General features: G+C 31.3%; 1 protein-coding gene across 16 annotated transcripts in view; it reads left to right on the top strand.

The window, feature by feature from the left end:
- LOC145248063 (chitinase-3-like protein 1) overlaps window positions 1–24,383 on the top strand; it is a 154,380-nt gene that overhangs the window by 112,719 nt on the left and 17,278 nt on the right. For 2 of the 16 annotated variants that reach the window (XM_080109824.1, XM_080109825.1), the window contains exons 13-23: window positions 4,579–4,617; window positions 4,935–4,973; window positions 5,454–5,492; window positions 7,844–7,882; window positions 10,635–10,673; window positions 11,139–11,177; window positions 14,887–14,922; window positions 15,492–15,527; window positions 16,652–16,687; window positions 20,157–20,192; window positions 22,443–22,478. In XM_080109824.1, the coding sequence (XP_079965950.1) occupies window positions 4,579–4,617; window positions 4,935–4,973; window positions 5,454–5,492; window positions 7,844–7,882; window positions 10,635–10,673; window positions 11,139–11,177; window positions 14,887–14,922; window positions 15,492–15,527; window positions 16,652–16,687; window positions 20,157–20,192; window positions 22,443–22,478 (414 nt within the window). The remainder of the gene's footprint in view (window positions 1–4,578; window positions 4,618–4,934; window positions 4,974–5,453; window positions 5,493–7,843; window positions 7,883–10,634; window positions 10,674–11,138; window positions 11,178–14,886; window positions 14,923–15,491; window positions 15,528–16,651; window positions 16,688–20,156; window positions 20,193–22,442; window positions 22,479–24,383) is intronic. The other 14 variants (XM_080109830.1, XM_080109832.1, XM_080109836.1 and 11 more) reach the window with 12 other exon arrangements.

Here is a 24,383-nt window from a genome sequence, read left to right as displayed (position 1 = left end):
TATATATATGCGTAATGACGTGATTAAATAAAAAGTAATTGCAGTTTCTCTTCCAATTTTCTGATTTTGCAATCATGCCCAAATGCATTTTATTTCCTTTTGGTGGATCGATAGTTTGTTTTTCTTTTGATGAGTTAAGCGCAAAATATATTTATTGATTGGCATAATAATTAAATGAATGATCTTGCGTTACGAATCAGCCACTGTCAAGAATTGTAAATGTCAACGTAATTAAACGAATAAATTGTAAGATGGTCAACATCATGAAATTTGAAATATAGACTTTCGTCATTTGTTTTTTATCTGCTCTGTAATTACATTGAGATTCATAAATTAAGGATTAGTATTTTTAAAAAAAGTGAAATATAATTGAAAATATAATATTTACACACACACACACACACACACACACACACACATATATATATATATATATATATATATCTATATATATATATCTAGTAACCTGTTAATTAGTAAAATCCTGGAGAGTGCTCAATATTATTGCAGAGCAAATATGTGTTTTATTTTTTTATTACCGTTTTATCTGTTTGGTTACATATGTTTCGGATGTTGGACCAGGTTTATGATCAAACAGCCTCGTTAGGCCTTACAGAAATGGTTGTTAGTATTTGAAAGAAGTCTTTTAGAAGTAAGAGATATTATTATTTGGTTAAATTTACACCAGTTTTTATAATTTTTGTGTCTGTCAAATAATTTATGCCAGTAAACTAAAAATTTACCCTGTATTACATTGCTTACGGAACACTTATTTGTTACATATTTGTTATTTTGTTTACTTCTATCCTGGCTCATTAACGATACTGCATTTTTTTAAGTAAATTTTTACGTTAGCTCCACCTCCACAATTTCCTTTAAAATGACGACTTATAAGTTTTCGACTATGCTGAATAAGACAATCTCTTTTAACTTTGGCGGGGAAAAGTACTTTTTAAGATATACGCACACGCATTATACATTGTAATTACGTGTTGTAAAGCCTATATTAAAAACATTTTGTTTAACATATTTCATGCTATGGATGAAATGCTTTTCTAACTTGTATCTTATCTTTTTAAGATTATATTTTAAAACTCTCCTCCTCTCTATTTCAGTTTGTATTTCTCCTCACACCACAACTCATTTTTGCAACCCCTTCTTTGTATTATTGAAGGTCTGAATATTCTCTCTGCTTTAGTTTGTATTTCTCCTCACACCACAACTCATTTTTTGCAACCTCCTCTTCGTAATACAGGTCTGAATAATGAGAAAATCTGAATTTTTTAAACAAAAACTTTAAAATAACTTTTTAGATTAAATTGAGAGATTGAAGCTGAAAATGTGCTGTGGATATTGTTTCATACCGGAAACGATGGTATACTTTGACTGCCTTGTGCATCGCAGAACACTGTCATTTAAGTCCAACAAAGTATGATGTGACGATGTCGCTGAAGCGGAACCCCAGTGCCTCTGATCTCAATTAGCCCCAGGAGATTCAATCCTAGACCAGGTGTGGTGGGACTGGAGCCATCTGCTTATTGCTATAATACCTACGAGCCCTGATTACATAAGCTATATATTCACTAGTAGATATCAGAGTGGATGTATATATATTGACAGAATGATTGATTGAATGCAAAAACCAAGTGGAAATGGGAAAACAATTATTTGTTTTGGTTAGGATTGGTTTCTGAACGATGAGAAAATGTCAATTAGCTATACAATTTCGATTGTTGAGTAATCATGTCAAATACTGAGGTAAACCTCGTTTGACCCTGGCTAAGAATCGGGACGGGAGATAGCGTTTGTCCTTGGAAAGCATGGGTGAGGTGCAACCAGTCTGGCATAGACGCTTGACGAATCACCTTCCAGCGGGAGTTGAAATCGCAAGTGTTGATTGGTAGATGAAAGGAAATCACACCCCCATAACCGACCACCACTCTTAGTATAAAATTAGTATAAAATGCACTGTACAATCGTTATTCTTTAGTTAGCGTCAGTCAGTTAGAGAGGCAGTTAAACCCGAATTGAAGATAGACCCGAGAGAGTAGGCTCTTTGGCGGAAAGTAGATCAGTTCCTCGGGGATGTTTAGATGAGAGAATCTTCAAGACATTTCGGAGATTCGCGAAACCCCCAAGAAGAAATAGCAGTTCGGAAGCCAAAAACTAGAACCGCGATGAAAAATAAATCAAGGACAGAGATCGTCGTAATTAACCCGTGATTAGCAAAGATATTCCCCCCACATTGAAAAAGGACGTTATCAAATAATTATCAGTTGTCCCAAAAATCCGGCCGACAGAGAACGTCGGAAGAGAAAAGGAAAGACTAAGTTAACACTCTATTATTAATAACTCATGAGAGCAATCAGAACTGCTTTTTCCGTCTCTCAAACAATGACGACTGCTATAGACATGGGTCTGGACTAACGAGAAGGCAAGAGAGAAGAAAATAATGACATTCATCACTATCACTTCTCAAGTGAAAACGTTGCTACATTCATTCTGTTTCTCTTTTCTTTTTATAAATTATTTTTGGTCTCCCGATAAAAGGGAGGTGGACCTGTAAATTCACCCTTGTCCGTTCGTCCGTTCGTCTGTCCGCACTGTTCTCAATAACTAAGCCTTGGAATTTTTTTAAAGTTTGCACAAACATCAAACGTGATATGAGTAAAAATGTAACAGAACGGATTTTCCGAGAAAACTCCGGTTGCCCCACTATGGGTCCCTTTCGGGTTAAAATGGCTAAAATTGACACTTTCGTGCTCATTAAAAAAATCGATGCCTTGGACTTTTATAAAACTTTTTGAAACGTTGTAACTAACTGATTTCTGTATAATTTTGTTTGTCTATACTTCACAATAACTCTTGGATGTGCCCCAGGGTCTCTTTTAGAGCTAATAAAAACACTCCATTTTTGGGACTATTTTACCATATTTGTTCAAAATTTTATGTGTATGTCTATTTAGCAGTTTTGCATGGTACTGAACTCAAATTTAAATATCTTAAGGCGTTAGGGACTTTGAGGGCTAAATGGGAGGGGGGGCAAAGAATGGACTTAGTCATTTCTTTTTTTGCATGGTGCAGAACTTAAATTTAGATATCTTAAGGCCTAAAACTGCACCGTTTGTTCATTTTCACCAGGATTTGACGTCTTCCAGAGACGTTTGGGGCTAGATGGAGGGGGGAATCCTGAACTTAGTCAATTTTTTTATTTTCTTTGTTATCTTTTGTTACTTTGTTTTACAGACCTGAACTGTGTACTATTGACATTGTTTTTAAATATTTATATTTGAAAAAACTATTGCCTTGAATTGTTGTAATATTCCTTTTATATTAACCACTGCTGATAAGAGGAAGCGAATGCAACTTTATTTTATATGCTCTTCCTTTCTCTTTACGCTCTCACCGAGAAGAACGACACATCATCCTGTTAAACGAGAATTTGCCATTGATAAGATTACGTACGACGATTCTATTGCATTTAACACTAGAACGTTTGTATTTAACGTTTTAGAATAGTTACATGATACGAGCGAGGCTACGTGTTATAAAAGCAAGAACGTTTTATAACCGAGTGTGGTTGACTTCCCGTTTCATTGCACGGCCCCGTCACTCGTTGAAGTGGCATACCATGACTTGTCACGCCCCGTCCCTTGTGTTATAATGACGTCCACAGAGAACATGGACGGACCGTGTCCCCAAGTCGTCTATCTGTATAGTGACTGTGTATACACTAAATGTATATACTCGGAGAATCTCGCATATATTAAAACTCTGTTGGTTTTAGATGATGTCACGGAGGAAGCTACGAATAGATAGCACAGGTGAAAGACACCAATTATAGCCTTTATATCCGTGTAAATAGATAACATTGTTGAAGAGAGCGAACACAGGTCACCAGTATTGAGAATGAGACATTATCAAATAGAATGATATTAATGGAAGTGTAATTAATTTTTATTTACAACTTGTTAAAGCATTGAAATATAAAGTGCCAGCAATAAATGAGAATTCAAAGAGTACAAGAACGTTCTATGTGGAGAAAAGTGTTGGCGAAATTGAGTAGACATATTCATTTCGGCTGTTGGCGTGTGCGTTTGCGTGTACAGTGTGTTTAAATAGAATAGGTGTTGTGGATGTCCGTGTATGAATTGTGAACACGCGTCCGAAGAGCGCCGTGTATATGATGCCGCTATGTGTAGTACTTTGTGTGTGTCTCTCGTCATGTGAGTGCTGCTTGCCGAGGACCTTTTGGTTCTAAGGGATCTGAGATGGATCGTGACGTAGAAATGTGTATTGTCTCTGAAAAAGAAGAAGAAAAAGGAAGAAAAAGGTTGTGTATGGGATTTTATACTACGCTTTGATATTCGGCAGTTAATGTCTCTGGTCTTGTGATTCATTGAAAAAAAAACTAGTGATCCAATTGAAAATTGATATGTATAAACAACATTCACTACCAGTGCTGCTTTTAACAACGTCCTCATTTTGTTCTTTTTTATTTAACTATTTGAAAAAGATCTTCAAAGGGAAATAATACTTTGGGTAAAATATACTTTTCAAGAACTATTTCTTTTTCAGTTACGCCATTGTTCAGGAGGCAGACAACGACTCGTCCAGGTAATTCATATTCATTCATCTGTTTACTCGCCTCTTTACGACGGCAGAGTGAGACAAAGGAACGGTTTTTAATGCGGGAAAACCCCAGCTCCCTAAAAGAGGCACTGGACAGGAATATAAATAAAAATTTCTTCTGTTTAGAAAGACTTCTTTTGCACTGACCAAGGACAAACCAGATACTGCACTATGTTCTAGTCAAAATTTAACAACTACAAATTATACACCCTAACTCTAACCATAACCCTAAGTTTTCTATTAAGTACATGCGGGTTAGGATTATTTTCAAATAATATTTATCTTTTCATTTTTCTTTTCAGCCACAACATGGTACAGAAGACAGACGACAACAAAACCAAGTAAATAAGTTTTTAATAATTTCTTTTTCTTTTTTTTTTGTCTGCCTTTATCTTGACATTCACTATATTTTCTATTTTCAATTTTTGAACGTATTTAAAGACGCGTTTTTATATCACTTGTTTAAATCTATATTTTATTATTCAATTCTGTTCATTTCTACTGTTTATTATTATTGTTATTATTATTGTTATTAGTATTATTGTTATTAGTATTATTGTTATTATTATTACTATTATTATTGTTATTATTATTACTATTATTATTGTTATTATTATTATTGCTATTATTATTGTTTTGTTATTATCATTGTTGCTGTTATTGTTATTGTTATTATTGTTGTTATTGTTATTATTGCTATTATTATAGTTATTTCTATTATAATAATAGATATAACAATAACAATAATAACAACAACAACAACAATAATAATAATAACAAATTTTCAAATTTATTTTTATTCTTTTTTATTTTCCATCCAGCCACACCATGGTACAGAATAAAGACAACGACAAAACCAAGTAAATTAGATTTTCATTTCTTCTATTTGCTTATTTTTAACAGTCACTATTTTTATTATCTTTTTTTTTACATATTCTACACTTATATCCCTATTGTGACTTATGACTTAATATTATTGGACTGGGTACTATTCAGGAAAAAGTATTAAAATATATTTAACACTGAAGCTAATTCAATAAACATGACCTTAAAAAGAGAGGGTGGAGACAGAGGGAGCGAGAGAAAGTTAAAGAGGATGAGCTATTATCATTGAATTATATTTGTATTTATATAATAGCTTTTAGTGTTCTTTCTTTATACACAGATTAATGCTATGACATGTTGTTGAAAAATATTATTTATGATAAGTAGTGTTTAAATCTATAATTTAGTTTTCACTTCTGTTAATTATTACTCTGGTGTCATTATTATTATTATTATTATTATTATTATTATTATTATTATTATTATTATTATTATTATTATTAAGATGGATATAAATATTATTTTAAAGGTTGGCACTTATCGATATAATCAATATCGCAGTATACTAGATAGAACAATTAAAGAAATATGAACAGTGGATGATGATAATAAAATTGAAAAATTACAATATTTATTGATCCAACAAATTCAGACATCATTTATTTTGCACACACACACACACACACACACACACACACACACACACACATATATATATATATATATATATATATATATATATAATAAATTTTATTTTAAGTCATATAATCAATCATAAAATTATAAATGTCGATTTTCATTAGGACAAAATAATCTTTCTTTTACAAATTGTTGAATAGTCGGCGTACATATTGGAGACATATAACGGGGACTCAGAGCAAAGGATGATAATGACATTTATATTTTGAGATAGACAATTATAACAGAGCTGAGAGAGATGCGAATTCCTTATTGAAGGAATGGGTAATACAGTTCTTTCACATCAGAGGGGAGATACTTCACTTATAACGATGAAGGAGGCACCTTACTTGGAAGGGGGTTATACAAAGTTCGTTTACAAGATGATAGATAAAACATATTTACCTTTCAGCTGTAATGACGACACGAAGACAACCAGTTAGAAAATATAGATGGGGATCTTTTATTCATTAGCCGGCTGATTGATGACTCAGGAATTCAAGCTTGTATGCCTAGATGGTCTTCTTTTACCCCCTTCGTCTATAAGGGCATCAGCCGCTATTCGACTTTCGTCTCTAACGGACTCTATCACTATCTAACTTCGAACCCTGTCTCAATATATTGAGAATCTCCTTTCTTTATGCCGTCAGAGGTTAGGTCAACCAATATGAGTTTATCACGTTTCAATTTACCCGTGCTCTTTGCACATGTATATACAAACCTCTGATAAACAAAAAAACATAACATTTTAAACTTTGTCATTGTCCATTCTTTTAACTGACATATTTAATAACCAGTTATTTCTAAAAGAATGGACAATCATTCTGTCTCTGACATAAATAATATTTAGTTATTTCCGAGAACAATTCCAATTATCTGCATTTCTAGGATTTCAATAACTATTATCTTTTAACACTTGCCCACTGGGTTCGATTCTAGCCTTTTCCTAATATCATTTTCAAACTTATCAAGTTTTGCTTTCTTACTTACTGGGGGCTGCCCCTTTTCATAACAAAATCAGAAATATCTTAAGATCTATACAAAAGAAAGACATTCCCTCTACATGCCTCAAAAAGTTCAAAATTCCACCAAAACAGCACCAAATCAAAATTAAATTCTTCTTCATAAGCACCTCCGTACTTAACGTTAAATAAAAATTCAATTCTGCATCGACATTTTCAACTAAGATCAAAATGCGCGTAGTAAATACATATTTTTTATGTTTTCAATCTACAATCGTCATTAAACATTCATTAAAATTATACTATGTTGTTGAATTCTTTTACGGTTTGATGAACATGCTGAAATTTGACATCTCCGAATCCTCTTGTTTTCAAATTGATTTTATTATTCAATTCTGTTCATTTCTCCTGTTTATTATTATTATTATAATTATAATTATTATTATTAGTAGTAGTAGTAGTAGTAGTAGTAGTAGTAGTAGCATTGCTATTATTATTATTGTTACTATTGTTATTAGTATTATTGTTATTATTATTGCTATTATTATTGCTGTGTTATTATCATTGTTGCTGTCATTGTTATTGTTATTATTGGCGTTATTATTGTTATTATTGCTATTATTATAGTTATTTCTATTATAATAATAGATATAACAATAACAACAACAACAACAACAATAATAATAATAATAATAATAATAACAAATTTTCAAATTGACTTTTATTCTTTTTTATTTTCCATCCAGCCACACCATGGTACAGAATAAGGACAACGACAAAACCAAGTAAATTAGATTTTCATTTCTTCTATTGGCTTATTTTTAACAGTCACTATCTTTATTATCTTTTTTTTTTTTACATAGTCTACACTTATATCCCTATTGTCACTTATGACTTAATATTATTGGACTAGGTATTACTCAGGAAATATCAAGAAAAAGTAATAAAATATATTAAACTCTGAGACTAATTTTATAAACATGTTCTTAGAAAGAGAGGGTGAAGACAGAGGGAGCGAGAGAGAGAGAGAGAGAGAGTAAAGAGGATGAGCTATTATCGTTGAATTATATTGGTATTTAAATAATAGCTTTTAGTTTTCAATCTTTATACACAGATTAATGTTATGACATGTTGAATGATAAGTAGTGCTTTAATCTATATTTTATTTTTCACTTCAGGTGTTTTTATTATTATCATTATTATCATCATTATTATCATTATTATTATCATCATTATTATTATTATTATTGTTATTATTATTATTGTTATTATTATTATTATTATTATTGTTATTATTATTATTATTGTTATTATTATTATTGTTATTATTATCATTATCATTATTATTATTATTATTATTATTGTTATTATTATTATTATTATTATTGTTATTATTATTATTATTGTTATTATTATTATTATTACTATTATTATTATTATTATTATTATTGTTGTTATTATCATTATCATTATTATTATTATTATTATTATTGTTATTATTATTATTATTATTATTATCATTATTATTATTGTTATTATTATTATTATTGTTATTGTTATTATTATTATTATTATTATTATTATCATTATTATTATTATTATTATTATTATTGTTATTATTATTATTGTTATTGTTATTGTTATTATTATTATTATTATTATTATTATTATTATTATTATTATTATTATTATTATTACTTACTTACTTACTTACTAGGAGTTGTCACACAGGCCGTCATCAAAAAAAGAAATATTGAGTCTGAGTGACAACAATTTCCCAAATTTCGAGTACTCACCATCTCTTTCAATAACCATTTTCAAATTAATTCACGTTATCGCAATAGCCGTTTACGATTGGTTTATCATTGGAAGCAACCATTTATCTTCATTGAAATTTGGGTCGCAATAAACATCCACAAGGTCCCAGTCTTTTTCGCACCCATTTAGTGGAGATCTGGTTAGTGCTTTCACTTTATTATATATATGTTTGTATATATATAAACACACACACACACACACACACACATATATATATATATATATAAGTTTGGTAGCTAAATTTTAAATTCTGAAAAGACAACATATAGACACATAGATTGGAATTGAGAATTTATTGTTTGACAAAAGGAATATATAGAAGGGGTTATGTTAATTTCCTTAATCCATGGATTTTCAATATATTTTATGATTTTCAGAATTTAAAATTTAACCACCAAACTCATATATTGCTCTATTCTCAAATATTGAAGTTTTTTCCAGGATTTTTCATCTGAATTCTATCAGTGTCTTATCTCGCTTATATATATATATATATATATATATATATATATATATATATATATATATATATATATATATATATATATGTCATCTCAGTGGGGATTTGTATACGACATAATTCAAGGGAGGTTATTTATATATGCATATGTATATGTCTGTGAATTATATATCCAATTTCTTTTATGCTATGTATCTAAAATTATTTAAAAACTTTAAAAACATTTCATTTAATTTGCTATGTTTATTACCTTTAACAAGTTAGGTGCAAACCTTTTATAATATGTGCTAATATTTTTCCTCCAAAGAAATGTATAAACATCGAAAATTCATGGGTTAAGGAAATATATTTTACTATAGTGTATTTTTTGTCTTGCATACAATAAAATTTCTATATTTGAAATTTAACTTTTTCAAATCACAAATTTTAAATATATATATATATATATATATATATATATATATATATATATATATATATATATATATATGTAGAGAGAGGGAAAGAGAGAAATTTCTGCAATTCAAATCATTTTTCAAATCTAGTTTAAAATAACGACCGCACATGAAGTTGTAATGGTTGCTTACGCCTGTTTCAGCGCGGCATTTATTTTCAGTCATATAATCAATAAAAAAATATATATATAATTGCCGATTCTTATCAGGAAAAAAATCTTCTTCTTTTTTTTTTACCCAAATCGATAATATACTAAGTTCTATACAAATAAAACGCATGAAAAATCATGTCCAAAAATCTAAACTTCCGCCAAAAAAGAGCCAGGTCACTTCAACATACTTCTCGTAAACAGCACCGTGATTATGATCAATTAAAAATTCAGTTCTTCATGAAATGATTAAAGTTCAAAAAGTGCGTAATTTTTACCTTTTATGTTTTCAATCTACAATCTTCGTACATTTATTAAAATTATACTAAGTTTTTTAATTCTTTTTTCTGATGATCAGATAGGATTCTTGTTCCTATTTACTTGCCTCCCCACGAGGGCAAAGTTAAGCACAAGGTCAGTGGTTAATGTGGGTAAAATCCAGCTGACCTCAAAAGGGAAACTCTGGATTGAAATAACATCGAAAAATTGACTTAATCTAAAAGGACTTGACAAAATGTAACATCAGAACAGATACTGCACTTTATTCCTAGCTAAAAGGCCAAAGGAATGATTTCTGTTATGCACTTGCTGAAATTTACTTCCTCCGAATCCTCTTGGTTTCCAATTGAATTTATTTTATTAAATTTTCATCTAGCCACACCATGGTACAGAAGAGAGACAACGACAAAACCAAGTAAATAAGATTTTCATTTCTTCTTCTATTGGCTTTTTTTTTCAACAGTCGCCATTTTTTTTTTTTTTTTTTCATATTCTATACTTATATCCATATTATCACTGATGAAATTCTATTATTGGACTGGATAATGTCCAGAAAAAAAGCGAGAACATTATAAATTAATTGTGTCATTTGTCACTATGAAACTGATATTCATAAACACGTCCAGAGAGAGAGAGAGAGAGAGAGAGAGAGAGAGAGAGAGAGAGAGAGAGAGAGAGAGAGAGAGAAAGAGAGAGAGGGGTATTATTATTGAATTAAATTGGTATTTTTGTATTAACTTTTAGTTTTCAATCTTTATGGAAAGATAAAAGCTATGGCAGGGCGTTATTTATGATAGTCAGACAGGGTTTCGTCTATATTTCTAAGCAGATTTCTTAACTTTCAAAATGTCTTTACATTTTTCTTTTCTTTCTTTTCTAGTTATACCATGGTACAGAAGAAAGACAACGACTACAAAACGTAAATAAGATGCGAATTATTTATTTGAATTAAGTTTCTAGTCTAATTTTAAGGTTGTTCAATTGAGTCCCCGCCAATTATAAGTGTGATACAAGGTCAGATTGACGTAGGAAATCCAACTCCCAACACAAAAAAAAAGAGGAATCTCGGACAGCAGATAACATTATCTGGAGCAGATATTTTTTGTCACCCAGTAAAGTATTAACGATGATCTAAAACTCGGGAGAGACCCATCGAAATAAACCCCTGAAAAGGTTTCCCAACTGCACAAATCTTTTGTCTGTTTAGCTGTTTTTTTCTTCTGCGTCAATGTTATCGTATCTCATCTTTTGAAATTAGTGGGTGTCTATCTAATTGCTAAAACATACAAAAACCCGCAACAGTGATCATCTGCTTTTGAACTTTGCAAATGGTCACTGGACAAGCAAAATATCGTGGATACTTTAAATCCGGAAAGTGTGAATCTTCATTGTCACTATATCCTTGTCAGATCTGATGTCATTACATGGCGCTTCAGGTCATAAACCAATCTCCGTTTCTGATCGAGGCTACGAAAAAGGAGAATCCATTTTCTACCACAAAAATACTTGGAAAGATGGTCTTTTACTGAACAGGCAAATAATCACTTTCTACCCAGCTCGAAGACTGTGAAGGAATTAAAGAATAGAAAGGATCATCAAGACAAAATAAGGAAATCTAATATTCACTAGTGAGAAGAATTCATTAATAAACAGACCAATATAGAAAGATGAACGAGAAACTATCTAGGTAGATGACCAGCATCCTCCCACGACAAATTGTTTTAAATATATCTATTCAACTATCAGTAACGACTGCAGTATCTACGACAAAATCATTGCTCAAAACTAATGTTTCCCAGCTCCAATAGTGTACTCCTACTGGTGTCCTCTGTGCTCCGTGTATCAGTCGTCAACTAAAATACAATATCCATTGAATTATCTACAAAACACTTCTTATTTCTTTCCAAACTCACAAATTATTTTAGCTTTTTCGGAATGAACAATGTCATCTAAGCCACGGCATGTTGGCATCATTTGTTTATTTATTTATGGAAATCACTCTAAACAAGACATGAAGCCACTTGATGTAAGGAGCTAAGAAAGTACTATTTCAATGTAAAAACAGCAGTCAATGATAAGTGTTAGATGGATAGATTCTGACCCTAATAACAACACTTCTTTGTCAAAAACATCGCGCATGGAATGTGAGGAATAAAGAACCAAAGGGATGCGAGAGTTACGAGGTTACCGGAAGTAAACCGAAGGTCAGTTTGTACGCTCCTTCAGTAGCGAATGAGCTGTGGTTGTGTGGCTACGGAGAGTGGGGTTTGTGGCGAGACTGTAACATGGGAATGAAATGGTGATTATATCACTGTTATCTGAAGGCAAGCCTCCAATACTTAAATACGGTCGACACCAGTCATCTCCGTTCAATCTCGAAAGACTATAGAATACTCCCTGCAAGGATAGCTACGCGTGTAATTGTGTAATTTCGCAAACCCTAACCACACCTTTCTTGAATCGGCACTGCTGGAGTTCAGTGGCAAGGAGTCCAGGACGACTAGAAACATTGTCGATATAGCACATACAGTACGTGGAATTCTCAAACGGTCACCCATTTTAGTACTGACCAGGCACGGCGTTGCTTAACTTGGGTGATCTAATGGGATTATGCCTTATATATACCATTATCCACTTCAATACTATTACTAGATTGCTCGTATTTTACAAAATTTGGTGGCGATGAAGAACACATTAATTCAAGGGTGAAAACTCCACCGACATTTTATTAATAAGAAAAAATTAACTACTCAACAAAATAAATAGTTAAATTGCTTTAATGTACGTGAAAAATACATTTGCATGTCATAACATGAACCAATTTAGGGAGAAAATGAATGACAACAATTTTATTAAGGCATTTTCTTAAACTATTCCGGCCACTGGAATGGAGAAAACCTCGATTAAGTAAACTAAACAATGAATACAACGGCTGTCATTTGAATTTACTTGTGAAAACATAATTAAATTTTTATTTAAGCAAAATAAAGTATCATCTAAAAATGAAGGAAGATTACCACCAACATATGCAGTGTAATAAAAAAAAACATTGATGTTCGACAAATTAAGGTACGACAAGGAATGAAAACTAACTCTGGCTGATTCTCTGTTCGTGCAATTATGGCACGCTATTTGTGAAAAGGATTTTTTTAATCACCCAATATTTAGCGTGGATACTCCAATAGCTATATATTTATAAAATCTCACTGAATTTCAGTATTAACTCTTGATTTTATTGGCTGATTTTATACATACATGCATTAGCAGTATCAGAATTTTTGTAGGAATTTTTGACACCCCTAACACGAAACTGCGAATACAATATAAAAATCTCGGAATTTCTCTGTTAAAAGTGGGTTATTTATTTTCTTTATGGATTATACTTCCAAAATAAACTATTACAGTTGTTTTAAAAGTAATAGAAATTTTTTTTTTTTTAAACAGTAATGAATTTTCCGAACTCAATATTTTTCAATTTTTAAACTTTAAAAATCTATCAAAATTTTTCTATTGATTCTATTTTTACGATATTTTCAGGGTCAATGTGAAATTTTATGTTCTTTCCAATAAATCGAATATAATATTTTAGACAAACGTTTTTTTTTTAATTCACGAACCCCCCCCCCATCCCAATTTTTAAGTGTCTATTAAAAAGTAAATAATTAATTTAGTCACCCGAAAGTAAATAATTAATTTACTCACAAATTGAAGAGAAAAGGTCAATACATAATATATTCAAATTAAAAAAAAAAAACATAGTGTTCTTTTAGAATTTTACCTGTAAAGTTTGAAGTTTAAAACCTTTTTTTTAAACCACGTTATTTGTTTTTTCTTTTTTTTTTTTTAATGGAACCTTGGTCCTTGCTCCTTTAATTGAAAAAAAATTAGGGCTTGAATTACATTTTTCGAGGAGTTATAAGCTTGGAAAGACAGGGGGTCGAATAATTCACGCCTCCCATTTTGTAAATGTCTAATAATAATTAATTTAGACCCCGATAAGTACATAATTATTTACTCACAAATTGAAGAGAAAAGGTCAATACATAATATATTCAAATTTAAAACAAAAAAATATACTGTTTTTTAGAAATTTACCTGTAAAGTCCGAAGTTTAAAACCTTTTTAAAAAAAAACACGTTTTTTTTGTTTTTTTTAATGAAATCTTGGTCCTTGCTCCTTTAATTGAAAAAAAATTAGGGCTTGAATTGCATTTTTCGAGGAGTTATAAGCTTGGAAAGATGGGGTGGAATTATTCGCTATTTCTGACACTGCTATACATGCATATATATATACTGAAATTCAGTGGGATTTCATATATATATATATAACGCATTTACAGATGCAGGCGTTAACCTCATTTCTTTAAATTTATAAACAATATTATAAATCAATGCTCACATTGTATGTATAACTATTATTGTTGAGTTAAATTGGTTTTGTTTTAAAATGAAATTTTATAAAGTATTGATAATTTGTTTTAAGTTTTTAGTCTTCGACATAATACTAGAAAAATATTGCGATTAATGCTTTTGATTATTATCGTTACGGTGTTTGTTGTATCCTTGCGCCTGCCTACGACCTCGGATCTTTTTATTTAAAATTGACATTTTCTTTTGCTTTCTTTTTAGCCACACTATGGTACAGAAGACAAACACATAAACCAAGTAAATATAATTTTAATAATTTCTATAAAGAAAAGTTCGCATGCGTTTGACTCTACAATATTAAATAAAAGTCGACTGAAATATTTTATTAATATTGTTTTAATTTATATATAAAAAAAAACTTTTATCATGTCATTCGTGAAAAAAGATTTTTTAATAACCCAATAATTAGCATGGATACTCGAATACATTCATAAAATCTCATTGAATTTCAGCATTCACTCCTGATTTTATTCGCTTTTTTAAATATCTAAGACATTTACAGATGCAGGTATTAACCTCGTTTATTTAAATTCCATAAATAATATTCTTAATCTATACTCACATTATAAGTATAACTACTATTACTGAATTAAATTGATTTTGTTCTGAAATGAAATTTGAAAAAGTATTGCAAATTTGTTTTAAGTTTTTAGTCTCCAATTTATTAGAAATAAAATAGTGCGATGAATTCTTTTGATTATTATCGTTATGGTGTCTGTTGTATCCTTGCGATCGCCTACGCGGTCTCAGATCCTGTTTTTTATTATTATTTTCATTTACGTTTTCTTTTTTTTTTTTCCTTTTAGCCACACACTGGTACAGGAGACAGACACCTAAACCAAGTAAATACAATTTTAATTATTTATTTAAATAAAGGTTCGCATTTGTTTAACTCTACAATAATAAATAAAAATTGACTGAAATAATTTATATTGTTTTCATTTATTGAAAAATATCAGGACCTGGTAATCGGCGATTCTCGGTGGAAGTATGACAGATCCCGAACAGAATCTTTAAAGCCCCCGTCCGCTCGAAAACAAATTAAACTACGGTTGTGGGGATATCTTAAAGAAAGATTCTATGTTAACAAACCCCAAACTCTGCAAGAATTGAAGGAAAATATCAGGAACGAAATAACGGAGTTAAATCGCAATCCAGATATTCTGAAATCTGTTATGAATAATGTTTTGGAAAGAGTATAAATATGCGAAGTTTAAAATGGGCAACATTTAAAAGACATCATTATTCTTATAAATAAAGATTGTTTGAATTTTGCATTAAAAAATACCAATGTCTTACGCACAATCAATCATTGATCGCTCAGTTGATTGTCGAGTTCCTTCTTGTGATTGTATCAGGATTCTAATCTATGTGGTATCTATTTTGTACGATAACCTTGACGTGAAAAAATAATTGGTTTTACGATTTATCTACGACAAATTAAAAAACGACAAGGCACGACAACTGACTTCGAATGATTCTCTATTCGCATAATTTTGGTGCGTCATTCGTGATAAAAAAGATTTTTAATTACCCAATAATTAGCGTGGATACTCCAATAGCTATACATTCATAAAATCTCAGTGATTTTCAGCATTCACTCGGGATTTTATTCGCTTTTTTAAAAAATATCTGACACAATTACAGATACAGGTATTAATCTCGTTTATTTAAATCCATAAATAATATTCTTAATACATACTCACATTATAAGTATAACTATTATTATTGAATTAAGCGGATTTTGTTTGGAAATGAAATTTGAAAAAGTATTGCAAATTTGTTTTAAGTTTTAGTCTCCAACGTATTACAAATAAAATGGTGCGATGAATTCTTTTGATTATTATCGTTACGATGTTTGTTGTCTCCTTGCACTCGCCTACGGTTTTGGATCCTGTTTTTGTTTTTGTTTTGTTTTTGTTTTTTTGCTTTTTTTTAATTTACATTTTCTTTTTTTTCCGTTTAGCCACACAATGGTACAGGAGACAGACACCTAAACCAAGTAAATACAATTTTAATTATTTATTTAAATAAAGGTTCGCATTTGTTTAACTCTACAATAATAAATAAAAGTTAACTGAAATATTTAATTTATATTGTTTTCATTTATTGAAAAATATCAGCACCTAGTAATCGGCGTTTCTCGGTGGAAGTATGACAGATCCAGAACAAAATCGTTAAGATCTCTCTCTCTCTCTCTCTCTCTCTCTCTCTCTCTCTCTCTCTCTCTCTCTCTCGAAAACAAATTAAACTACAGTTGTGGGGATATCTTACAGAAAGATTCTATGTTAACAAACCCGGAACCCTGCAAGAATTGAAGGAAAACATCAGGAACAAAATAACGGAGTTAAATCGCAATCCAGAGATTCTGCAATCTGTCATGAAATATATTTTGGAAAGAGCACAAATATGCGGAGCTGTAAATAGGCAATATTTAAAAGACATAATTTTTCATAAATAAAGATTGAATTTTGCATTTTTTTAAAATTCCTCAATGTTTTAATCAGGTTGTGTTAAAATTACAGAAAGATATCATAAAAAAAATAAAGAATCTATTTAAGCTCAAACCCCTTCAATGGCTTTTTAGACACCCTGTATAAATACCGAAATAATAAAACCAGTCATAGCAAGTTACATCATACACGTAAAACAACGAAATTAAAAGTATTGAAAAGGCATAGTCTCCATCTATTTGGACTTCACTACAGCCTTTTCTTGTATTTTAAGGTAGCAACTAATTGCTTATCAAGACAGCCACTTTATTTTTGTGGCATAACATTCATTTTACACATGCTTTTCACGTGTACGTCGACAAAGTTTTATTTTACTCAGACATGGTTTAAATATATTAGCCTGAAGCGTTAAAAATTAATACAATTAAAAGAAAAACTCATTCACAATAATATCAAAAGAAATCAAGTAAAGATGTATTTCTAACACAAATAAATATTTGATCATTTTTTAATATTTCTTTCAAAGAAAAAATATATACCGTCTTAGCTTTTTTAAATTTCAAATTTTAATAATAAACTTAAAAATATATATACATATCTCTTATTTACTTTATTTCTCCGGCAAAAAAAATGATCTCTTTGCACGTGTTCAAATAGAAAATAATTCCTTGTATTTAGGAGAAGAAAAGTCCCCTTTAGACGATATTCGTAATTTCCCTCCGCAATTCAATACAACGGAAATACTTCCGGTCGTGTGTTCAGAATTTGTTGCGTGACATCAGCAGGCTACATTTAATGCAACGGCCATCTTTATGTAGGTTACGCTTAAACACAATTGATACCAGTATTCATTTAAATACTGCTACGAGATTGCCAGTATCTTATTAAATTGGGTGGCGAAAGAAGAACACCTTAATTAATGGATGATAACTAGGGCTAGGACATCATATTCTTTTCCTTGTTTTAACTATCAGGTATATATTCATTGATATCTTATATGTTTTTATGTAGAGTGTTGTGGTTCTCGGTCGATTAATTGTGTCGAACTGTGTCGCATATATACTAGAGAGTAAAAACAACGAAAAGAATATGCTGTTGTCCTAGCCCTAGTGATAACTACACCAACAATTTCGTAATGAGAAGGGGAAAATGAAATACTTAACCAACTAAGCTGTTAAACTACTTAATGCAAGTAAAAAATATATTTATTTTCATAACGTGAACCACTTTAGGGAGAAAACGAATGAAAAAAACAATTTTTATTAAGGCATTTTCAGATCATTTGAATAGAAGGAAATGAGTAAACTAAATAATGAATATAACTGCAGTCATTTAAATTTACTTCTGGAACCATAAATATGCTGACATTTAATCAAAATAAACATTATTTGAAAATAAAAGGGAGATTACCATCAATGGGTGCAGTGTAAACAACAACAAAAATATGCTGGCGCCTTACGCACAGAGGCATTTTTTTAATTGAATCTTCACCCCAAACAAGGCTTGTGCTACTATAAAAGTAGGGGGCTACTATCGGGGACAATTTGCAGGAGCATTATGAAGGGAGATGAGTAGAAAGATATTTTTTCACATTACACTTAAACTTCTGCATATCAGTACAGTTGGGAAAGCAGTATCCCGGAAGGGAGTTCCAAAGACTTGCAGTTCTGAGGAAGAAACTATTGGAGTAAAAGGATTTCTTACACCTAGGGATCTCTACTGTAAAGGGGTGGGACTTAGCTGCTTGTCGGGTCCGTCGGAGGTAGTCACGACGAGGAGATACAAGTGCTTGCAGTTCGTCACAGCAGCCACCATTAAAGTATTTGTAGAACAGGCAGAGGGATGCAAAATTTCGTCGATGGGACAGAGGCTGAAGCTTAGATGACAGTTCAGGACCGATCAGGTTTGCGACTCTCTTTTGAACCCTGTCCAGGAGTGAGAGACAAGCAGCAGATGCACCAGCATAAATGTGACATCAATGCTCCATACATGGGCGAATAGTGGCCTTATAGAGGTACATGATACTTTCAGGCGTAAGTAGTTTTCTGACACGGTAGAGAGAGAGAGAGCTCACCTTCTTTGCAGCAGCCTTGGCAATGCTCTCAATGTATGTATTCCAGTTCATGTTTCCTGTAAACGTTAGCCGGAGGGGTTTAAAGGAAGTACTTTTAGGCAATGTATTCTTAGCCATTGCTATTGATGGTAGAAAAGGTTTCTTGAAGGAAACAAGCTTAGTCTTGGCAGCATTGAATGTGACCATCCATTTTTGTCCCCATTCCACAACAGATTGGAAATCATCCTCTAGTGATTCTGCCATTTCCTTAGATGTGTTCATTTGTTTTCCCCTCATGCCTGTTATAAAGGGTGGTGTCATCGGCAAATATACCCATCTCCGAAATAATTTTATCAGGGAGGTCATTTATGAATATCAGGAACAATAAAGATCCAAGGATAGACCCTTGAGGTTCTCCCGCATTTATATCATATTGTTTGGATGTACGACCATCGAGGACAACTTGTATTTTTCTCTTACTTAAGAAGGATTTAATTATATTGTGTATTCTTCCAGTGATACCATATGATCTCATTTTCCTTAGAAGACCATCGTGCGATACCCTGTCAAAAGCCTTAGATATATCAAGGGCTACCGCTCTACCCTCCCCTGTTTTGTCCAGTGAACGGTATATACGTTCAGAGACTACAGTTAAGATATCTGCTGTTGAACAGGCTTGCATGAATCCATATTGTTTGTCGGTCAAGAGTTTAGCAGCTGTTAGGTGTTAGACTAGGGCTTGATTAACTAAGGACTCAAATATTTTGGCGAAAAGTGGGAGGAGGCTAACGGGGCGATAATTTAGTGGGTCAGTTCTTTCATCAGAATTCTTGAAGACTGGTACAAATAGCGATGAATTCTTTTGATTATTATCGTTATGGTGTCTGTTGTAACCTTGCGCTCGCCTATGCGGTCTCAGATCCTGTTTTTTATTATTATTTTAATTTACATTTTTTTCCTTTTAGCCACACAATGGTACAGGAGACAAACGCCTAAACCAAGTAAATATAATTTTAATTATTATCTAAATAAAGGTTCGCATTTGTTTGACTCTACAATAATAAATAAAAGTTGACTGAAATATTTAATTTATATTGTTTTCATTTATTGAAAACTAGCAGGATCTGGTAACCGGCGATTCTCGGTGGAAGTATGACAGATCCAAAACAGAATCGTTAAAGAACCCCCCTCTCCTCGATAATAAATTAAACTACGGTTGTTGTAGGTGGCCACTACCGGCCCTGGAAATTAGCGGACACTGATGGCCGTGGTCCAAATGAAATAATCTGGCTTCCACTGTCGGGCATTTTTTCCCAGTGGCAGTTAGTGGAAGCCAATATCTGTGATTGTCAGTACTGTTTGTTACTGGCGAATAGTGTTGGTTTGGGGCGATAACCTGCAGGTACTGGTTGCAACCTAACTGCATAATATTTTTGTGTTCGGAGCTATTAGCAAGTGTTTAATCAGTTGTATAAAGAAAGTGTCGACATGATAAGTTACAGCTTTGTGACCCTGGTAATCTGTCCAAGAATATAAAATTAAAGTTAATCGTCAGCAGGAAAAAAAATGAAAATAAAATATAACCTCAGTAGAGTCTTGAAAATCGCTCCATTATCTAAAAGTAAGTATTGGTACCCGTAAAAGAAATTTTTTATGGCCGTTTTTAGGTAGGAGGTAGTGGCGTGTCGGTATTTTGTGCGTATTTACATTCTCAAACGAATGCTATGTTTACATTTTGAGAGTGTTTCGTCCAAGCAAGGAAAGAGCAATATGTGTTTGATTACATTTTATGTTCCGTGTGCGCAAGGAAAAAGTTCGCAATGCGTGTTAAAATGCTAATAATTCCTAAACCTTTTGTTAGAGCTCACTGTAGCAAAATTGTTAGGGTTCCAGTATTTAATGTTTAAATTTTGAGCGATTATCAAGACTTCAAAGACGCTATGTATAATTAGTTTTTACTTATTCATGCATGTTTACATGCTGAATTGTTCAAAATAATTTGCTAGTATTTATGTTACATTAAAATAATTTTAAGGTTACCAGGTGTTAAATTTCTGTTTTTGAGCGATTAATATGTTTGTATTTGTTTTTAAGCACTATTGCGTCCTGTAGAGAAGTTTTTTTTTTTACAGCATCTGTTATTAATTTGTAAGGTGCAAGTATGGAATAGTTGCAAAACAATATCCTCTCCTCGTGTTTCTAATAGGTTTCTAAATAATCACGTGATTAATTCATTGAGCTTCAGTAAATGCATGTCCAAAAAGAATATAATGAATTCCAAAGAGTAAAAGTATGAATATATAAATAAAAAAATAAGTGAACAGAAAAAAGTATTTTAAAAAATCAGAACAGTTGCTAATCAAACTAAATAAAACCAGTAAAGTTTATGAATTTTATCGACGCCATAATGTATTATTTTTAAGTGTTCGTTTACAATGAGGTAATTCCGGATTAAGAGAATTAGCGGGTAACCAATCAAAGGAACCGGAATTTCCCGAGTGAGACTTTATTTTTTTTATTCTATCGGAAAGTTAGTATGTGTTTTATGAGTCTGTTAAGAGGTGTACGCCTAGAATATGTGGAAAGTGTAGACTTTATTCTGGTGTTGACTGGTGGCGGTGGGAAGACTAAATATTTAGGGGGAAATAGGAACTCCTTCCTCTAAAGATGTTGCGATTGTGATTGTTTTGCTCCTAGCATGCAATGTAGCATTTTATTATAACGGCTTAATGTGTTTAAAACGTCATTTGAAAGTTACATGAGATAGTGGTTAGTAGCCTAGTCGTATTAAATTTGTATGTGGCATCTGTTGTTGCAAACCTACAATACTTTGATCTAGAGGAAAATTTCTGCAGTTATCTTATTATATAGGAGATAAAATCTTTTAGCATAAAAATTGATTTTGAAAAATAGTTTCTTATATTTTCAATCCTATTGTGTTTTTAAATGTAGAAATATTAAATCTGTTACCTTTACACATGTATCATTGCTCTCTACATAAAAAATAAGACATCAATAACCAGCCGCCATTTGACACCAGGAGAGATTCAACTATCATCAGTATTCGTCGTTATAGCTCGACAATAAAGAGGAAAATTGTTTATAACTGACTGAAGAAGGCCAGAGTCAACCGAAATAGTGTGATGACTGCTTTTGATTATTATCTTTACGGTGCCTGTTGTATTCTTGCGCACGCTTGCGATGTCGGATCCTCTTTATTTAAAATTTACATTTTCTTTTTTTCCTTTTAGCCACACCATGGTACAGAAGACAGACACCTAAACCAAGTAAATACAATTTTAATTATCTCTATAAACAAAAATTCGCATGCATAATGAATATAAGTCAACTGAAATATTTTATTTGTAGCGTTTTCATTCATTAAAAACATTTAGCATCAAATTTGTTTTTTTAAAATAGTTTCGTATATTTTTAATTCTACTGTGATTTTTAATGTGGAAATATTGAATCTTTTAACCTTACACGTGTACCAGTGTGTTCTCTGCACCAAAAAATAAGACATTAATAACCCTCGCCATTTGACACCAGGGGAGTTCGATTATCATTGGCATTCATCGCTATAGCTCAACAATAAAGAAGAAAAAATTAATATAACTCACTGTAGAAGACCAGAGTCGACCGAAATATTGTTATTTTTATTTTCTATTTATTGAAAAAATCAAAAACATTTAACATCGATTTTCTTACAAATATTTCCGATATATACATATAGACATACATACATACATACATACATACATACATACATACATACATACAGGCATATATGCGTGTGTGCGTATTGGAAAAATCTTTTGTCATCAAACTTTGTTTTGAAAAAAGATTTCTTATATTTTAACTTCTACGATGCTTTTAAATGTAGAAATATTACATCTGTTACTTTTACACATATAACAGCATGGATTCAATACACCAAAAATAAAACATTAATAAAAGTCTCAATTTGACACCAGGAGAGATTGGTTATCACCAGTATTCGTCATCATTGTTCGATAAAGAAAAATGTCTATAATTCACTGAAGAGGGTCGGAGTCGACCGAAAATAGTTGTTTTATAATGTTTTCACTTATTGGAAAAAATATAATAGCATTGGATGTGTTTTAAAAATGATTTGTAAATAAAAGAATGTTTTAACTGCAAATAAAACGGCGTTTCATTGAAATCTACTTTTTTTACACACGTCAAGAAATATAGCATTTTCGTTTGTCTGTCCGTCTATCTGTAATACTTAAGTTTGAAATAGTAATTTTAGAAGGTTTTTTTTTCATCCCTCGGTCTATCATACTTAAGTTTGAGATAATATTTTTTGGCTTACCACACAAATTCAAAACAGTGTATCAAGCGATGAACGAGTGGTTTAAATAAACGCATCTTAGTTTAGATTCAGGAACTTCCATCACAGATTGTTTGTCAGTCGGTCTGTAACGCTTACATTTGAAATAATATTTTTTGTCGGTTCGTCAAGCTAAAGTTTTAAATAGCATTTTACCTGGTCTGCGATCCTTAAGTTTGAAATAGCATTTACGTTGGCCTATTGCGATTAATTTTGAAATAGTTTTTTCTGTCATGTATAAGTTTTAAAATAACATTTTACTTGGTCTGTCTTATATTAGACATATCATTTTCAACGCTGAATCACGGTCATCGTGAATCGTATGATATATCGTCAGAATCGTATGGGCAGTTTATGGAAACGCCCGAAGGTACTGAATGAAAGTTTCATGATTTATTTTTCGCGAATCGCTGACCATTTTTTTTTCAATAAAAAGATTAATTCTTGTCAGTATGAAGCCAATTCAACGAAAAAATAATTCAAAATAATATTCTTGAATAATTATTGGACAATTTTTATTTTTATGAAACTTTTAGAAAATTAAAATTCAAATAAAGAAAAAGTATTAATTATAAAGTAATTTTTATGAATAAATATTTATTTTTTTGATCAACAATTGATAGCAAACAAAATTTTCAAAAGTTTTCATGAGTTTTTATTTTTGTATTTTATGATAATTTTTGTTGAAATCAAAATAAATACTTACATCTTTTATAATGAACCAATAAGAGTAAACAGATATTTTTTGTGTGATTTTATGTTAGGGTAAAAGCGTTCAGTGCTTCGGCACCTTTCGGCGTTTTCCGTAAACCGCCCGGACGATTCCGAAATTAACACG

The sequence above is a fragment of the Euprymna scolopes genome, chromosome 26 (assembly GCF_053919585.1).
Source record: "Euprymna scolopes isolate OS-2025 chromosome 26, ASM5391958v1, whole genome shotgun sequence".
Taxonomy (NCBI): Eukaryota; Metazoa; Mollusca; class Cephalopoda; order Sepiida; family Sepiolidae; genus Euprymna; species Euprymna scolopes.
Note: the sequence above shows the minus strand (reverse complement) of the source record. Positions and strands in the feature narration are given on the sequence as shown.